General features: G+C 37.5%; 1 protein-coding gene across 1 annotated transcript in view; it reads left to right on the forward strand.

The window, feature by feature from the left end:
• Positions 1-19,518, forward strand: part of l(2)34Fd (nucleolar protein 10 lethal (2) 34Fd) — a 282,114-nt gene that overhangs the window by 130,329 nt on the left and 132,267 nt on the right. Inside the window, exons 6-8 of the mRNA XM_090381757.1 lie at positions 6,147-6,212; positions 16,205-16,265; positions 18,907-18,992. Coding sequence (XP_090237883.1) covers positions 6,147-6,212; positions 16,205-16,265; positions 18,907-18,992 — 213 coding nt within the window. The remainder of the gene's footprint in view (positions 1-6,146; positions 6,213-16,204; positions 16,266-18,906; positions 18,993-19,518) is intronic.

Below are 19,518 nucleotides of genomic sequence, written 5' to 3' on the forward strand. Positions count from 1 at the left end.
ACTACTTGTCTAAAGCATATGAATATACTTCGATCAGTCTCATCCATGTCATGGGGAGTTGATCGGTATACCTTACTATACCTGTACAAGTCCCTAATCTGTTCACGCTTGGATTACGGTTCTACAGTATATGACTCTACTAGGGTAAGCACATTAGAACGGCTGAACATCATACATCACGGTACCCTGAGGACAGCCCTAGGAGCTTTCAGGACTTCTCCGATCCCAAGTCTTTATATTGAAGCACATGATCCCCCCATTACACCTGCGTAGAAAAACACTACTGCTCCACAATGCTGCTAAGATCTAGATTCTACCATCGCACCCCACTTGGAAGTATCTCTGTAATACTCAGTGGGAATCGTTCTATGGGAGCAAGCCAAATGAAAATAGACCTGCTTCACTCAGGATTAAAGAGCTTATTCGGAGTTGGAATGTCAATTTAAATGAAATTTTTCAGGACACAACTGCACCTGTTCCACCTTGGACTTAAGTGTCTGTCCCTCATGACATGCACTTTCTCCAGTGGGGGAAAAATATTATACCACCCTGCAATATCAGATAGTTACACTCAGTTCATGCTACTGTGAACAACCATGCCTATAAAATTTATACAGACGGTTCCAAAACTGACAAAATGGTAGGTGCTGCTGCAGTTTTTCCTTCGTGTACGATTTCAGCCACACTACCTCTAGCTTGCAGCGTCTTCACAACTAAATTATATGCCATTGAGTTAGCGCTTAGTAAGATTATTGTGCTTTCCATCTCACCTGCCATAATTTACACCGACTCCCTCAGTGCTGTCTCTGCCAAAAAGAAGAAGTTCTCATATTCTCATCCTATCTTGAAACAGATTCATTCCTGGCTGTTCTGCTGCAGTGTGTCCACTCATTTGATCAGTTTTTTGCTGGATCCCTGGCCATGCTGGCATTCCTGGAAATGAAAGTGCTAACTTTGCTGCTAAACATCCTCAAAGTGCTCTTTCACAATATCCTCAGGTTCCTTACACTGACTATAAGCCTGTCATTCGTAAAGTGTGAAGTGTAATGGTCACAGATCTGGAAAGGTAACGTTAACAATAAACTTTACCAGATAAAAGAAGATCCAAAGCTGTGGCTCACTAGCTTCCGACGAAACAGACGAGAAGAAGTGGTATTGGCAAGGCTCAGAATTGGATACACTCACCATACCCATCTCTTCCTGCTACTGGGAGAAAACCCACCTCAGTACTCATCTTGTCAGATGCAACTTGCGGTTCATCATTTTCTGGTTGAGTGTCCCTTATATTCAACCATTTGATCAAACACTTTCTCGTCACTCTTAACGTTGAACATCTCATCTAATTTATCTCGTATATTAGGAAAGGAAGCCAATATACAAGAACTTTTCATGTATTTAAAACATATTGGCCTGTACAGGAGCATATAATTACATCTCTAACGATATATTGCCTGTAAATAAACTGTGAACATACACAATTTGGCCTCAGTAGCCCTTGTGTCGTTAATCTCAATAACAACAACAACCTCTCCGGACTTCTTTGTACTCAGAGATATTCATCTGATTGGAAGAGCATAACAGTGCATTTAATTTTACTTCTGCTATATATTACTTTTCTTCAGTATAGGATACACTTGATTGATACTATGTACAGTAAGTTGCAGTATATAAATGCAGTTTTGTGTGTATAATATGACATCTTCAATCTAGAATTTGCAGAGTTGACTGTAATATTAACACTATGTACCAAATTTCCAAAAAAAATATTCTGTTTATCTTTGGTGTTTCTTTATGAATTTAGGTAAACTGATTTCAGTGACCTTAGTTTTTGCATAGCATCATTGCTTGGACCCAGGTGCCAAGCAATTTCTAGTGTGTTTCGAAAAGTGTTTTCTACAAAGAGCATTTGAGCGAACATATTCTATTTTTTGTTTCAAAAACCATTTTCTTTATTTGATTTGTATATCAGAGTAGCACTTTCGCTCTACAAGAAGTAGGCAGAGGCTCAGAAAGGGAAACCACCTTTCTTTTTATTTTTTTTTTATAAGTACTAATACGGAAGATGCGGAAAGGTCAGGTAATGACCACTGCATATCCCTGGAGCAATATGGCCTTAGTTGCTAATGCTCCTAAAAACCAAATAACAATAACAAGTACTAATTTACTAACTCAGCTGCTTGGTCACCTTGTGGCCCTGCTCCTGCCTCCTCATAGCAGGGCCGGTAACCTGGGCGGTAAAGATGTGGTAACCAGGGCCAAAAGGAGCTATCGTGGATTCTAACAATTTTTCACCCTTCAAACTCAAGGCAAAAATCCTGTCGTAATAACAACACTAGTCAACCTAAAGGGCTTCAAACAGTGTCCAGACATTCCTGATTTTCTGGTGATACACCTGTCTGTCCACCCAGCCTGTGGGCAAGTTATCGCCATTTATGATTCAAAGACATCTAGACTCTATTGCAGGATCACCAAAATTGGTCCGATACAATCCGGAGATCTGATTGAAACAGCCACCTCCAAACATTCGGAGTGGCTATTAAAGACAACGACATTTGGTGGGTTGTTATCTGTTACTCCCCACAATACTTTAAATTCATCAAAGAATGGGACTTAATTATAGCTTCTGAGGAAGAAGGACTTCTTCAAGGACTTAGCAATCAAATGGTAATCAGTGCTAAAAGAATAATGACAAAAAAAGATGGAAATCTCATTCCAACTCGTTCCGTCATTTTAACTTTTAGTACTCCTGATTTGCCATCTTCAGAAAAAGCTGGATATTTAAACTGCCAAATTTTCCCATACATCCCGAATCCTCTTTGCTGTTTTAAATGCCAGAAATATGGCCATTCACAGCAGGCATGCAGAGGTGCTGCCATATGTGCTGTTTCTGCCACAAGGAAGAATTTCTCATCTTGTCATCCTACATCGAAATACATTCATTCTCAGTTATTTTCCTGGATCCCTGGCCATTCTGTCATTCCGAGAAATGAAAGTGTGGACCTCGCAGCTAAATATGCTCAACTTGCTGTCTCACAACATCCTTGGGTTCTTTACACTGATTATAAGCCTGTCATTCACAAAACAAGTTACACTAACTGGTCACAGATCTGGAAAAGGAATATTAACAGCAAACTTTACCAGATAAAACAAGAACCAAAGCTGTGACTCTTAGGCTTTTGATGAAACAGACGAGAGGAAGTTGTACTGGGAAGACTCAGAATTGGACACAATCATCATACCCATCTGTTCCTGCTACTGGGAGAAGACCCACCCCAGTGTTCATCCTCTGACAGTCAATTTACGGTTAGGCATTTTCTGTTTGATTATCCCTTATTTAACCATCCGGTGAAACACTTTTCAGTCGGTCTCTGGGCTGAACGTTTCACATGGTTTAACTCATATCTTGGGAAATGATGCAAACATAGAAGAACTTATAATCTACTTAAAATGTGTTGGCTAATACAGGAGTATTTAATTTAGCATCTACAGCGGTATATTCTGAGTAAATAAACTATGAGCAGACATGATTTGGCTTCAGTAGCCCTTGTGTCGTTAAACCAAATACCAACAACAATAACAGCATCATTGCTTTTCCAGGAAAGTAAAGAAAAGTAAATATGCAATAATATATGAGATTTATTAATAACGTTTAACTTCTATACAGAATACAGTGTTAATCCTTACTTAAATTTATATGAACATTATATATATCAATGAAAAATCTCAAATTAAAAAGAAGAAATCTTCCTCGGGTAAATCAAGAAAGGAAAAAAAAAGAAATCCTTAAAAATGTAAATTTGAACATTTTTGTCATTTATAATCAGTGTGATCATCCTGAACCAGTATAGTTCCCATCATAGCTTCAGCCCACCTTCCTTAGTACTTCTTTTCCATTTGCTATATCCTGTTGCTCTTCATTAACCTCACCCAGATTCAGTGTCCTTCCTTGACAGTAACAGTATAGTGATTTTACGATTTATTACTTGTTTGGAGAGGTTGCATTCAAATTCCATCAATAACTAGAGGAATTTCTTAAGGTCTCTTCAGCCAAGACTGTAGTTAGTCAATCTCGGTAGAGGGGTAGGATTCGCCCATGAGTTATTCTAGCTTTTCAGCCCATATAGCAGGCAAATTGGCCCATGAATACACAGCTGTATATGTGTAATGCACAACAGAGAAACCGGTCTAAGTTGCTGATGCCCCAAAAAACTGATAATGTTTTTTGTTCTGAAAAATCTAGGTGAGTTAAAGTAATGAAACTTGATTGATATTCAGAATTCCATTTTTTCTTGATTTTCAGTGAATTGATTGATGTTATAAAAGAGTTGCAGTCTTATGAGACCTTTAGGAATTCCTCTAGTTATTGATGGAATTTGAACTCAGAACTCTCCAAACAAATAATAAGTGTTAAACCCACTATATTTATTCTACTGGCCTTGCAATACTCGATTTTTATTTTATGGTCATTAAAGGGACAGCATTTTTCTAGTGAAATGGAGATTAAAGCAACTGCAAGAAGACAGCTAAGGAACTTTCAGAATGGACTCCAACAATGTTGTTTTTAATAACTACAGTCACTCCTCGACTTATGACAGAGTTCCATTCCAACAACTGCATCGTAAGTTGATTCAGTCAGATGCTCATTTTTATATACATAACGCATTATTTCTTTTTTATTTAATTGTTTGTTTATTTATTTATAAAATTATATATTTCTTTTAGGCTTCAAAGCGGAAGGATGTTTCTCCAGATTCAGGGTTTTTTTTTTTTTTTTTTTTTTTTCGTCCCTGTAGGCATAATTTATGTACATAGATAGATGGAATTTTGAATGCAGATATATTTAGAATTAACTGTTAGAAAAAATACATCTAATTTGAAATTGATGAATTGATGATTTAAAAATTTTAAAATATGTAAAATATTTTAAATTTTTTTCTGGAAATGACTGTCATAACTTGCATGCATTGTAAGTTGAGGAGAGACTGTATTTAGAAATGAGGTGAAGATGTGCAAATAGTTGTAATTATTTGATTATAGTTTGTTTAAATGAAATTCAGTTCTGCACATTTTTTATTTTGATTTTAGAGATATTTTATTGTATTTTGAAATTTCCGTATTTATTTATTCCGTAAATATTTATTGTATTTTATCTTTTAATTTTCAGTTTTTTATTTATTATTTTTTTTTTTTTTCTCACATGCTCCAGTTGCAAAATGGTTATATTAACATGAAAGCCTTATGGCAGTTTTGTGGTTACTGAGAAAGTTATCAACAACTTTGCTTCTAAACTGAATCTAGTCCGTTCACAAACAAAGTCAATTTTCAGTCTGAAAGAATAAAAACATTTAGGTTTTAAGGTAAAAATGTAAGGGAGTATGGGCATGAAAACTTGAGAAATGAGTTTATTGCATGATAGAAATTCAAAGAATCTCTAAAGATAGGGATTTCAATTATCTGTATTTACACTATGTTGCCCTCACTATTGCAGAAGCAAATGTTTAATTGTATTTTACTGTATGATACTTGGAATGGGTCACAATCCAGAAAATTTTGTTGTTTTAATATGATAAGAGATACAAAGTTTGATCAGAAAAGGTGGCAAGTGATCTATAATGCTTGAATGTATACCAGCAGTTAAAAGATTGTGAGTTTTACAGCATCTTTTGAACATTCACACAAAACGTTTTAACTTTAGAAAACTGCTTTGAAGGAAGAACTCTTGTTTTTCTCATTTGTTATGTACACTAAAAATAGCAGAATCTGAACAATATGCAAACATTAAATTTTCTTCAACTTGGAAAGACAGCCATGGAAATGGATGGATGCTCATTTAACAATTTGAGTTGATTCAAAAAATTCAATTAAATATTACAGACTACCTAAGAGTATTCACAAAAGAAGGCAAAGATATTTTGATCGTTGGATGTAATGGAACAAATGTGTGGTTGTAGACATTATATTAAAGAATATTAATAATGTAAACATTTGTCATTGACTAAAATTAATTTTTTGCTACATTCATCAAATTTTTTGATGAAACTTCCATTTCAGTTTGTTTCTTTATTAATTTCATTGTAATAGACATTACTGGTGATTGCTGTTTGATTATGAGGTGTATAATTTTTATTATTATTATTTTTTAATAGCTCAGATGTGTATAGGCTAAATCTTGAACAGGGATGCTTTCTTAATTCCCTTGTCACAAATGCAAGGTAAGAAAAAATTGCAAAATCTTCAGATTCATTATTTGACTTTTATTCTTTGCTATGCATTAGAAATCATTAATTTCCTTCAATTTTCCTTTCTTTGCATTTTATTTATATAATTCATCTGTAACAGTAATTATTTTTATGCATTAAGACCTTCACATTTCCTTAGCACTTTAGCAATTGTCACTAAAATATACTGATGTGGGATTTAATTACCATCTTAAAGATATAATTACCATCAGGGGTAAAGGAAGGGTTTTTGCTTCCATAAAGGTGGCTATAGTGGTCTCAGACAGTTTTTAAATTCTGTACAGTGGGACCAACTTATGATGTTACCAACAGCAAATTCTAAGTGGGAAGCATTCAAGGAATTAATAGTGGAAGCTACTAAACGTTTTATACCTATTAAGAAATATTGTTCAAGGTTTAGACCTAAATGGTCGTCAAATGAACTAATGAGACTCGTGGCAGAGAAGAAAAACGCATGGAATGCATATAAATTATCTGGTGACACAGAAGCCTATGATATATATATATAAGCTAGTCTGTAATCAAGTCACAAAGGAGGTTAGGCAGGCAAAGGCAGATTACGAGAAATCTTTGGCAAAGGATGCTAAGAAAAGCAGCAAGGATTTCTTTACTTATTTAAACTGTAAAAGGAAGGGGATGAATCTGATTGGTCTGCTTGATATCAATGGTTCGACTGTTGATCATCCTGCTCAGATAGCAAACAAACTGAATGAGTATTTTTCATCTACATTCACACATGAGGAGTTATTAAGGTTTGAAAATGCCACAAGGTTATCAAATTGTAACAGGGTGCTTAATGATTTTGTAATAACTGAGAACAAAGTGGAGGAGAAATTGTTGAAGTTAAACATAAGAAAGGCACCTGGGGTGGATGGGATCTATCCAGTTATATTAAAGGAGGCAGCAAAGCAACTAAACAAACCCTTAGCCATAATTATGAGAGCATCCTTGGACTCATGGGAGGTCCCCATGGACTGGAGATGTGCAAATGTGTCCCCAATTCACAAAGGTTGATTGAAGGGTGACACAAGTAATTACAGACCAGTTAGTTTAACATCTATAGCAACCAACACCTTTCATGGGGGGGGGGGTCTCATGAGCATCTCACATCGGGTGCCATAACCTGGCTTTTGGTTCATCCCACAGTGCCAGTTCTGCTTACCAAAAGTGGCCAACTAGGCACTCACATCCTTTCATCCGGGCTTTGAGTCAAGCAAGCTGGAATTTTCACCCATTTAAAGTGTGAGAATAGGTTGAGTCGTTTCGGCCCCAAGGCCTATAATCATTCGCTTTACTGGATGAGACTGATTCCCTCGAGTACCAGCTATCCTGAGGGAAACTTCAGAGGGAACCAGCTACTAGATGGTTCGATTAGTCTTTTGCCTCTATACCCGGGTCTGACGATCAATTTGCACATCAGAACCGCTGCGGACCTCCACCCCAGAGTTTCCTCTGGCTTTGTCCTGCCCAGGCATAGTTCACCATCTATGCCTGGGCAGGACGAAACCGGGTAAAATAATGAGTCACTGGTTAAAGATGCATTGCAGGATCATCTAGACAAGATTGCAGCAATAATTCAGACACAGCATGGTTTGTTAAGGGAAAGTATTGTCTGACAAATTTGATTGGTTACTATGATGTGGTTACAAAGGAACAGAATGCAAAACATAATTTTGATATCATATACTTGGATTTCAGGAAAGCTTTTGACACTGTTGTGCATGGAAGACTATTGTACAAATTGGAGCAGAATGGTATTAAGGGTAAGTTGCTACAATGGATAAAAGGATGGTTGAGTGGGAGAAGACAGAGGGTGATAATCAATGGGTGCTGCTCTTCATGGACTAATGTTATTAGTGGAGTCCCACAGGGTTCGGTGTTGGGTGGGTCCACTGTTGTTTTGTATATTTATCAATGATATTGATGAAAGTATATCAGGCTTAGTATCGAAGTTTGGCAAGGTTGCAAATGACAGTAATGGTAGTGTGTTACTGCAACAGGATCTAGAAAATTTGGGCAGATGGGCTGAGAAGTGGCAACTGAAGTTTAACATTGAAAAATGAAAGTACTGCATATGGGTAGAAGTAACTCCAGAGAAACGTACCAACTGTGTGGTACTACACTTAAGGTGGTAGAAAATGAAAAAGACCTGGGAGTAATTGTGCAGTCAGATATGATGTTTTCTGAGCAGTGCTGCCAGGCTGCCAGGGCTGGTCATGGGGTGTTGTCAATGATATACAGGAATTTTGTTTGCAGGGAAAAGGAGGCGATTGTCCCTCTGTATAAGGCAGTGGTCAGGCCACGCCTTGAGTAAGTACTGCGTGCAGGTCTGGAGGCCTCATTTTAGGAATGATGTAGATTTGCTTGAGCATGTACAGAGAAGCGCAACAAGATTGTGAGGAGTATGAAGGGATCCTCTTACCAGGAGAGGCTTAAGTTCTGCAAATTGCAGCAGCTGGAGACTAGGCACCTGCGAGGTGATCTGATTGAGGTGTATAAGGCCTTGAATGGGTTGAGCTCGCTGAATTCTGATGGGATTCTTCCCCTTGTTCAGATTACGAACCTAAGGGGGATAAATTGAAATTGAGGAAGGACAGATGTAGAATAGATGTGCGGAAATTTGCCTTTAGCCAGCGGGTGGTTAATTGCTGGAACAATCTGTTGTTGTGGAATTTGATAGGTTAAATAAATTTAAGGAGGAACTGGACAAATGTTTAGAGGGAATTGTTTTATATTTTTTTTTTTTTTTTTGACTGATGCTGCATGAGCTCATACGCTTGGTTTCTTGTATCACATGCCGCTACTACTATACTTTTAAATTGAAACTCTTGCCAGACAACCCTACATGGACATCCATTTTCGAGCCACGATGGAAAACTCTTTATAACGCCTATCAGAGTGCCCACCATCCCTTTGGTATCTGTGTCCAAGGGCTGCTCAGATAGCTCGGCATTTCGGTAGACAATGTTTCCCAGTCACTAAGGCAACTACTTCCACCCTGGCATGCTCACCTACCATCATGCAACTTTTCCATCAAAAATTGAGTAAGTTCATAACTCCATCTTCTGTCTACCAACAACTCCATGCTGCCCACCGAACCAAATATTCAAACTTCTTGCCTGTCTTCACTGATGGCTCGAAGTCATAGTCATCTGTCCGATCTGCTTCCATCTTCCCAGATCACTATATCTGGGAAGATATCCTATGAATGCAGCATGTATACAGCTGAGTTGTATTCTATACAATTAGTCTTGAACCACATTATAACTTGCAAGCATCAAAGATGTATGGTGTATACTGCAGGCTTTATCGGGGACTAGGTATAACCTTCATCCACTCCTGACACAGATCCAGAAGACGTTACACTCTCTTTCTGAGCATTCTTTCAGCCTTCATTTCTGCTGGATCCCAAGCCACATTGAGATCAGGGATAATGAACTGGCAGATGCCACGGCTAGAACCCCACAAAACTTTGCCTGTTAGTCCCCTATACAAACTACAGGCAACTAATACACGATAAATTATTCTCCCAATGGCAACAATCTTGGCATGAGTAGGTACAAACAAGATATATTAGAAAAAGTCTGGTATCGAAAACTGGCAGTCTAGTTTGCTCAAGGACCATAGAGAGGAAGTTGTTCTAGCTCGCCTCCGCATAGGACATAGTCATCTTGCGCATACATTCTTGCTGAGGGCAGTGACTCTCCTAATTGTGACACCATTTTAACCATTCATCGTGTTTTTTCCGAATGTCCACGATATAGACAGGAACGTTTTATGTATTTTAATGTTTTCACTCATCTGACTGTGCCTTATACACAGTCAGATTTTATCTAACAATGTGTCAGCTGTTTTTGGGTTTCTGAAATCAATAAACCTTTTCTGTTGTATTTTAATATATTTTTATATTAGTTTACCTCTTACATATGTATATTTTTATACATATTGACGGCCCTGAGTGCCAAGCGATTATTAGTGTAACCAAGCGATTCCAAGTGAGCTCTATACTGTGTATACAAAGCGAGTAGTTTTCTTTTGGTTTTAAATAATTTTAAATTATTTAATTGTATTGTGTAACTTCTTCTCTACAAGAACTAGGCAGAGTTCCAGAGAGGAAACTCACCTTTCTGTTTCTTTAACAGTACTAACCGAACTAACTCAGTCGCTTGGTTACCCTTGTGGCACTGCTCCTGCCTCCCCGCCACAGGGAGGCAGGAGTTATCTTTCAAAGAAAAGTTATCTTTCCAGGGCGAAAAGGAGCAAAATGATCTCCCCTACAGGACCTAAGGATCCTAACAAGGCTACTCATGAGATAAAGACTAACTCATTCAGTGAAAAAAGACAAAAAACTGATACTATTAAGAGAAGATTGTTTGTTATTTGGTTTTTAGGAGCATTAGCAACTAAGGCCATATTGCTCCGGGGATATGCAGTGGTCATTCCCTGACCTTTCCACATCCTCCATATTTGGTGGTCACGGGCTCGAACCCCGGTCTAATCAAGAAGCGTGTGCTACGCACTGCTGCTCCTGCCCACCTGGCTACGGAGGCACCATTAAGAGAAGTGCTCCGATGTATCGTGTATTGCACTCTACTCAAGAACAGTCTCTAGGTAGTCTCTCACCTTTTAAAATACAGAAACACCTAGAAAATCTAATAGGATCGCCAAAAAACAACCCAGCATCTTAGATCTGGTGACCTGCTTGTTGAGTTCTCAGACGAATGACAATCACAGCAGCTCCAAAAATTGACATCCTTTGGAGGATTATCCATCAGTGTTTCCACTCGTGCTACTCTTAACACCTCTACGGGTGTGATAGTTGAGTGGGACCTTATAAACCTCTCAAAAGAAGAGCTGAAAAATGAATTACAAGACCATGGAATCATGCATGTCAAGTGCATATATACCAAACACAACGCTCTAGTTCTGACTCGGAACATAATATTAACATTTGATAGCCCGAAACCTCCAACATCCATCAAAGCAGGGTATCTCAATTGTCAAATAAAACTCTATGTTCCTAATCTAACATGCTGTTTTAAATGCCAAAAATTTGGGCATTCCCAAAACGTGTGCAGAGGTTTAGCTACTTGTGCTAATTGTGGTTCAAATGAGCACATTCACTATAATGTGCTCATTGTGGTTCACATGAGCACAAGTGCTCAAATTGAAAAGGCACACATACTGCCTATTCCAGAGATTGTCCTCTTTGGAAAAAAAAGAAAAAAACATTCAATGGGTCAAAGCCGAACAAAACATCACATACCAAGAAGCCAAAAAGTCGGTACAGGCTCAATTCAACACGCAACCCACTTTTGCTCAAGTAGTTCAAAAGCCAACTGCAGTAAGCAGTACTGTGCAAAAGAGTATCAATGACTGGTACTCAAACAGAAGTTACATTTCCTACAAACACATCAGTGTCAGACTGGGCTCGTTCAATTTTGGCTGCTGTGCCCTTATCTAGCAAACCATCTAAGATCAGCAGGGCTATTAGTAGCGCCTCCGTAGCCAGGTGGGCAGGAGCAGCAGTGCGTAGCACATGCTTCTTGATTAGACCGGAGTTCAAGCCCGTAACCACCAAATACGGAGGATGCAGAAAGTTCAGACAATAACCACCGCATATCCCCGGAGTAATATGGCCTTAGTTGCTAATGCTCCTAAAAACCAAATAACAACAACAGCAGCAGGGCTATTAATACATCAATCACTGTTCCGCATACTAATAATAACCCTAAGTACTCAGAAAGTGACGATCCCACTAAAGCTGATTCAACAGAAATGGTAGAAAACGATAACCACGAAAGAACCAGTTCTTGACCTCTTCACAGAGAGATGGAGACAGGAAGATCATTCTTTTCAAAAAGAAAAACTGGTAACCATTAGCCAACAGCTCCTCAGACAGAAACTGAGAACCCCACTACATCCAAATAATGCCCAGTTTCCTTCAATGGAATTGTAGAGAATATCGCAGTAACCTTAATGACATTTGGGATCTCGTTCTTCAGTATAACCCAGTTGCCTTTTGCCTTCAAGAAACTAATTTAACCGCTTCTGTTACTACCTCACTTAAACATCACGTTACCTACAGAAAAGATGGAGTTGCTCATGTAACCAATTTGGCTCATGGAGCAGTTGCAATTGTAGTCAGCTCCAATATCCCTTCCTGACCAGTAATGCTACAAACAAATCTTGAAGAAGTAGCCGCTCGAATATCCTTTCGTTTTGCTCTTACTGTTGTCTCTGTGTATCATCCCTCTAACCAAGACATCTCCTACAGTGATCTTCAAACCCTTGTATCTCAACTCCCTTCCCCCTTTTGCATCATGGGGGATTTTAACACACATAATCCTTTATGTAGTGATAAAATTTATGATAAAAGGAGAAAAATATTAGAAAAGTTTCTTGATAAATTAAATCTGACCCTACTGAATACTGGACTACCCACTTATTTTCACCTGCCTTCTGGGTCAAGCTCAGCAATTGTCCTCCATATGCTCACCAGCTCTTTTCCCCATGTTTGAATGGTCTCTTCATGATAGCTTACTGGGTAGTGACCACTACCCAATAGTCTGTCACATAGAAGCAAATTTACCACTCTGCCATAATCAGACAACCAAATGGAACTTTGCAAAAGCTGATTGGGAAAAATATAGGCAGCTAGCAATCCTAGAAAAAACAGTTGTTACAAATGTGTCAATAAATGATGCTGTTGATTACATAACAAACCAAATACTGCAGGCCACAGAAGCAGCAATACCAAGAGTTTCCATAAGTCAGCAAATAAAACCAAAACCCTGGTAGAACAGCAAATGCAACCAAGCCAAACGAGAGAAAAATAAAGCCTGGAATAACTTTTGCAAGAATCCCACCACTGCTAATCTACTCCAGTTTAAAAAATCCAGAGCCAATGCTAGCACCTAGCATTGGCTCTGAACGCACCATTCAGCGGTCAAGAAAAAGAGAAGCATGGAAACGTTTTGCTTCCATGATTACGAGGACCACCAAAACACAAACCATCTGGAAAAATATTAGGAAAATGTATAACAAATATCCTCCTTTACATCTGTCAATGCTGAATGTAAATGGTAATGACGATTCACTGTCTCAGGACATAGCTAACACTCTTGGAGAGGCTTTTTCTCAAACCTCTGCCATATCCTCATACTCACCAGAATTCCAGAAATTAAAGTCCCTTGCTGAAAAACAGAAGTTAAATTTTTGCTCTAACCACCATCAATCATACAACTGTCCCTTTACCATAATTGAAATAAAGCTTGCTCTTAACAGCTCAAGACCTAGTGCTGCTGGACCTGATGGAGTTCACTATTCCATGTTAAAAGAGCTGAGTGAAGAGTCGCTTTGTGTCTTACTTCTTCTGTATAACCGAATTTTTACAGAAAATGCTTTCCCCGATACCTGCAGACATGCATATGTCATAGCATTATTAAAACCTGGCAAAGACTCAATGAATCCACGTCATTACCGGCCTATTGCCCTCACCAGCTGTATGGACAAAATAATGGAAAAAATGGTAAACTCTTGTCTCATTTGGTTGCTGAACAAATATAACCTTATCAGTCCTTCGCAATGTGGATTTCATACAGGTAGATCAACTTTAGACCTCTTGACTCAAATGGAAAACCAAATTCGCATTGTTTTCGTAAGGAAGGAACATCTGACTACAGTTTATTTAGACATCAAGAAAGCTTTTGATATAGCTTAGTGATATGGATTCTTCGTGATCTCTACACTTTAGGTTTCAGGGGCAATATGCCATAGCTCATACAGAACTCTTTCTGAAACAGCGGTCGTTCCAGGTGCGCATTCAATCCACCCTCTCTCGTAGCTTCATCCAAGAAGGTGTTCCACAGGGTTCAGTTTTATGTGCCACGCTATTCATTATCAAAGATCATTCCACTCACTGTGTTTACTACTCAATTTGCAGATGATTTTAGTATATCTTGTCACTCCCAGAACATGAGAATGAATGCAAGACAACTGCAAGGAGCTCTTAATAAGATTACAATGTGGGCTGCAGGTAACGGTTTTCACATATCACCTGAAAAAACTTGCAGTTCATTTTTGTAGAAGATGTAATCTCCATCCTGACCCAATTCTGAAGCTGGGCAACTACGACATACCTGTTGTGCTTACTATCCGATTTCTTGGCTTAACCTTAGATAAAAAATTGACCTTTAATGACTATATCAAACAGTTTAGAATCACCTGTTTCAAGAAATTAAACATATTCAGAGTATTATCAGCTGCATCATGAGGTGCTGACTGTCATACACTTCTTCATTTATATCACACTATTGTAAGATCGCGATTAGACTATGGATCTCCAGCTTACAACTCTGCTAGACCCAGTGTCTTAAGGTTTTTGGAGCCTACTGCACATCTCCAGTCCAGAGCCTTTACGCTGAAGCTAATGATCCTCCACTCTCTCTACAAAGACAAATTTTACTGTTAAATTATGCTGTCAAAATCAAAAGTCAACCCCTTCATCCAGCGTGGAAACATTTATTTACTCCAGATTGGGTGAACTTGTATGCCATTTATCCATCAATAAATTGACCTGCTGGCATACGTCTTCACTTATTACTCAAATTGGCAGCTAGACCTTTCTAAAATAGCCACAACTAGTTTCACTGTTCCTCCATGGGCTCTCTGTCCTGCAGCATGTGATCTGTCCCTGCAAGAATGGGGGAAAAGTACTCCTTCTCCACAGAATATAAAACACCTTAACCAATCTCTAATTGAAAAATATGAATCTTATATCCAGGTATACACTGTTGGCTCTTTACTGCTGAACTACATGCCATACAAATGGCCCTGGAAACTATAAAATTGCATCAGTTTACCCATAGCGTTATTTTTACCGACTCCCTCAGTGCCCTTCTCACTTTACAGCAACCAAGAAAACACCTCAATTACCTACTTGATATTCATAACTTGCTGGCTGACCTAGCTAAGGATGAAAGTAGTAAAATTTTGTTGGGTCGCTAGCCTACTTGGCAATGAGAGTGCTGACCATGCAGCCAAATCTACTGTGGAACCAGTTGACACATCTTTCAAAATCGCTTTCACCAACTATAAGAGTTATAACAAGGCGAAGTATGGATCACTGGCGAAACCAAAAGGCAACAAACTCCTTCAGATTAAACCAAATCTCCAGTCTTGGCCCTCTAGCTTCCACTTGAACTGAAAGGAAGAAGTCACGTTTGCAAGACTTCGAATAGGACTTACACACCTTATTCACTTTTATCTTCTTTCTTCCCCAGATCCGCCTTTCTGTCCAAACTGCCAAGCACAAATCACAGTCCAGCATATCATAGTTGACTGCCCTCTCTATAATGGAGTACGGCAAATCACATTCTTGTCAAGCCATGGAGCCCAAATCATACCTACTTTGCAACAAATTTTAGATGACAGGTCTAACATTGATGTAGTTTTCACTTTTCTAAAAAAGATGAAATTCTACGACAGAATATAGTGTTTAAATCCCATGAAATATACATCTCACCTTTAATGACACCTGTAACTCCTACCATTGTTTGGCACATAATGGCCTTTAGCTGCCGTTGCACCATAAAACCTCCAACAATAACAATACATATTGACATAGTGACCTAAGTAATTAGTTCACTGAAATTTTTTCTGTTATCCTGTATGGGATGTGGTTTGGGCACATTATTGCCCCAGTTGCTGATGTGCCATTAAACCCAACCAACCAACCAATCTGCTGGCGACCCTTCTAGGTGTGAGCACCGTGACTCCATTTTAACCATCAAATGTTTTTATTGAATGTTAATTTTATCAGTAGTAATTTAGTTTTTCTGAGTGCTAGTACTTTATATGTAACAAAATACAGTAATAATGTAGATATTTTTGTGAATATCTTTATAAAATATTATGATTAATTTTATTGTTTCTTAATATACTTTGTTAATTGTATTTTCTAGCTCGCTTAACAAATGTGCCATTAATCCAGTACACCATCTCTTTGTTTGTGGCACTTACGAGGTGGGTTATTTATTATTATTATTTTTTCCGTATGTTATTTAAAAATATTTTGAAGTAGTACAGTAACATATGAATAGAAATTAAAGTTATCAGTAAGGGCACTGTTTCCTTCTTATTCCACCTACCACCCACATTCAAATATATCTTCATTCTCATTGATACTTATATTTCTGTGAGTATTTAATATAGCCAAAGATGTATAGTCTTAGATATAAATTTAATTTTTAAAAATAAATTCATTATTGTTTATTTTACAAAGATAGCCCTACAATTTCAGTGTTGTGAATTAGTAATTTGCTCTGAATATAATTGGAGGTTGTATGCATACATATATAATTTAAGCTAAATCCTTGATGTCAACATTCATTTCATCCAGGATCTGTCTGAAATTTTATTCATAAACTATTAAACAAATCCTGTGGATATTTAATATAGCCAAAGTTTAATATAGTCTTAGATGACTGTACATATTTGACATTTAACAAGATGCTGTACTTCAGTTTTTGTTTGCTTTTTTTTATCTGAGGCGAGAGTTTCTCAAAAAATAGTAGCACTAGTGGAAAATGATGCAAGAAAGCAAGCTTATATAAAATAATCCAGAAAAAAAAAAAAAAAAAAAAAAACACATTACACACTTCACTCATCCATACCCTCCAGGAATTTGGGTAGTTCTTCCTTGAATTATTCAAAGACTGTTCCAACAATCACCCACTGGCTGAAGGAAAACTTCTGCACATCTATTCTGCAACCATCCCTCCTTAACTTAAATTTATGTCCCCTGTAGTCTCAGTAAGAGAACAATGCCATTCAGCTTACTCAATCCCTCAATCCATTCAAGTTCTGAAACACCTTAATCAGATCACCTTGCAGGTGCCTATTATCCAGGCATTGCAGTTTGCAGAACTGAAGCCTTTCTGGGTAAGAGCATGCTTTTGTTCCATTCGATAATCTAGTTGCCCTTCTCTGTGTCTGTTCAAGCAAATCGACATCCTTAATAAAGTGAGGTCTCCAGACCTGTATACAGTACTCAAGATGCAGCCTCACTATGGCCATTGTACAAAAAGGATAATTACCTCCTTATCCCTGCTAACAAAGTTTCTGTATATCATTGACAAAACCCAGTGAGCTGGCCTGGCAATATGTCTGCACTGCACTGCCCCCAGTATGCAGTACTTTGCATTTGTCATTGTTAAACTTCAACTGCCATTTCTCAGCCCATTGACTCAATTTTCCTAGAACTTGTTGTAGTAGTTCTCCCTGATTACAGTTGTTAACTGCCCTGCCAACCTTTATATCATATGATCATCTGCAAACTTTGATATTAAGCCCAATCACAAAAATTTTGAAAATATGTTAAATTTGGAATTTTTTTAAAAGTTCTGAAAATATCTGATTATTTTTGTTAACGAATTGTGGGGAAACAGCATTGTCCTCTGTGAAATATGACAAGAGCATTTCATTGTACTTGTGTGGTGTGAAGGTATTGAACAATGTCTTTCAGTAAGAAACCAAAAAAATACTGCATAATATTTCTACAGAAGAGTATGGAAAATTTTGGATTTCTTCAAAAAAGACAATATAACTGTGGACAGGACTCTACACATCTGATTAAATTTATAGTTATTAATGTTTAACATAAATAACAGTTTATTGTTTAAAAAATTGTATTATTTACATGATTTTTAATTCTTTGTTTTCAATTTTGTTTTTAATGTAAATATTTCATAATTTTTTTATTTTCTTTTTTCATATTGGCTAATATGGTCTAAATTAGCATGTTGCTGGACTGGATAACAAGGTAGATGGCCCTAGGGCAGTGGTTTTCAACCTTTTTTTTAACAATGGCATCCCTAAGTAATTTTTATTTTATTTTTTTTTTGCGCCACCCCTACTCAGTTTTCTGTCTGTTAGATCTGATTCTGATTCTCTCCCTGTGTGTGTGTATATATATATATATGCATGTTATAATAATGTGTTATATATACTCGTGCGTGCGTGTGTGTGTGTGTGTGTGTGTGTGTGTGTGTGTGTGTGTGTGTGTGTGTGTGTGTGTGTGTGTGTGTGTGTGTGTGTTCATATATCTAATATTAAAAAATATATGTTACATGATAGTTATTACAATAATATAATTATAACAATTACTTTTCATAATACAAATTATATAAATACAGTATATAATAATTTTATTCTTTATATAGAGGTACTAAGTAAACACCAATTATAGATCACGACAAAATAAACTTAAACCCAAATTACGTGGCACCCCTGAAATGTTGTTGCGGCACCCTAAGGTGCCACAGCACCCCGGTTGAAAACCACTGCCCTAAGGGCTAAAAGTTTATGTAAACTGTGGATAACTGCTTGTTTTTATGAACTATGACTTTTGAAATATGTATACAGATTGTTATGTAATTAATGCAGTCTTTTCCTTCCTTTGGCTTCCCCTTTCCTTATTAGTTCAAATTACTGATAGAACTGGGTGCATTCTGTGATTTCGTAAGATGAACAGTTATAATTAATATTAATCAGCACAGAACTTCACTTGACTTATTTCTCAGATATTAGCTTACTTGTAATTAGCATATCATTGATGTTGAGTTATTTATTCATGTGGCAGCATGGTTAATTTTGCTCATTGCAGGGCTGGGTTGAGGCATGGGATCCACGATCCAGGAAGAGGGTTGGACTTCTTGATTGTGCCCTTAGTAGTATTACCAAAGATACTCAGTAAGTATATTTATATAAAAATTTCTCTTCTTCAAAAGATGAATTCATATGTGTTCCAGATTTGTTACTGAGTAACTCCTTTAAAGAAATTGACTAAATATGAAGGTTGTTCGATAAGTTTCTAGCCTGGCATGGAAAGTATTATTATCTGATAATACTTTCCATGCCATATTACTCTTTTTCGATATAGTTTCAATGCACCTAATTCACTTTTTATTTAGCAATGCTCCGGATTTGTGATCCCACTTATGCAGTTACTTTCTTGAAGGTCTTAAAAAAAAAACAACAACAGAAGTATACAGCTGGTGTTGCTTTACCTGATCCAAATTTCCTTGCTTTTTATTTTCAAAAATAGGTGGAAATTAGATGTGGCTTGATCTGATGAGTATGGTGGGTAGGGTCATAATTCATAACCAGTCTAATGAATTGTTGCCATGGTGAAAGTTGAATACGTGCAATGTCTTGAGAAACAGTCTGCGTGGGTAGCACAGTGGTATCGTCACCATTTTCCCCACACTGGGTGGGA

This window comes from Mastigoproctus giganteus, chromosome 9, assembly GCF_048544385.1.
Source record: "Mastigoproctus giganteus isolate SK-2022 chromosome 9, ASM4854438v1, whole genome shotgun sequence".
Taxonomy (NCBI): domain Eukaryota; kingdom Metazoa; phylum Arthropoda; class Arachnida; order Uropygi; family Thelyphonidae; genus Mastigoproctus; species Mastigoproctus giganteus.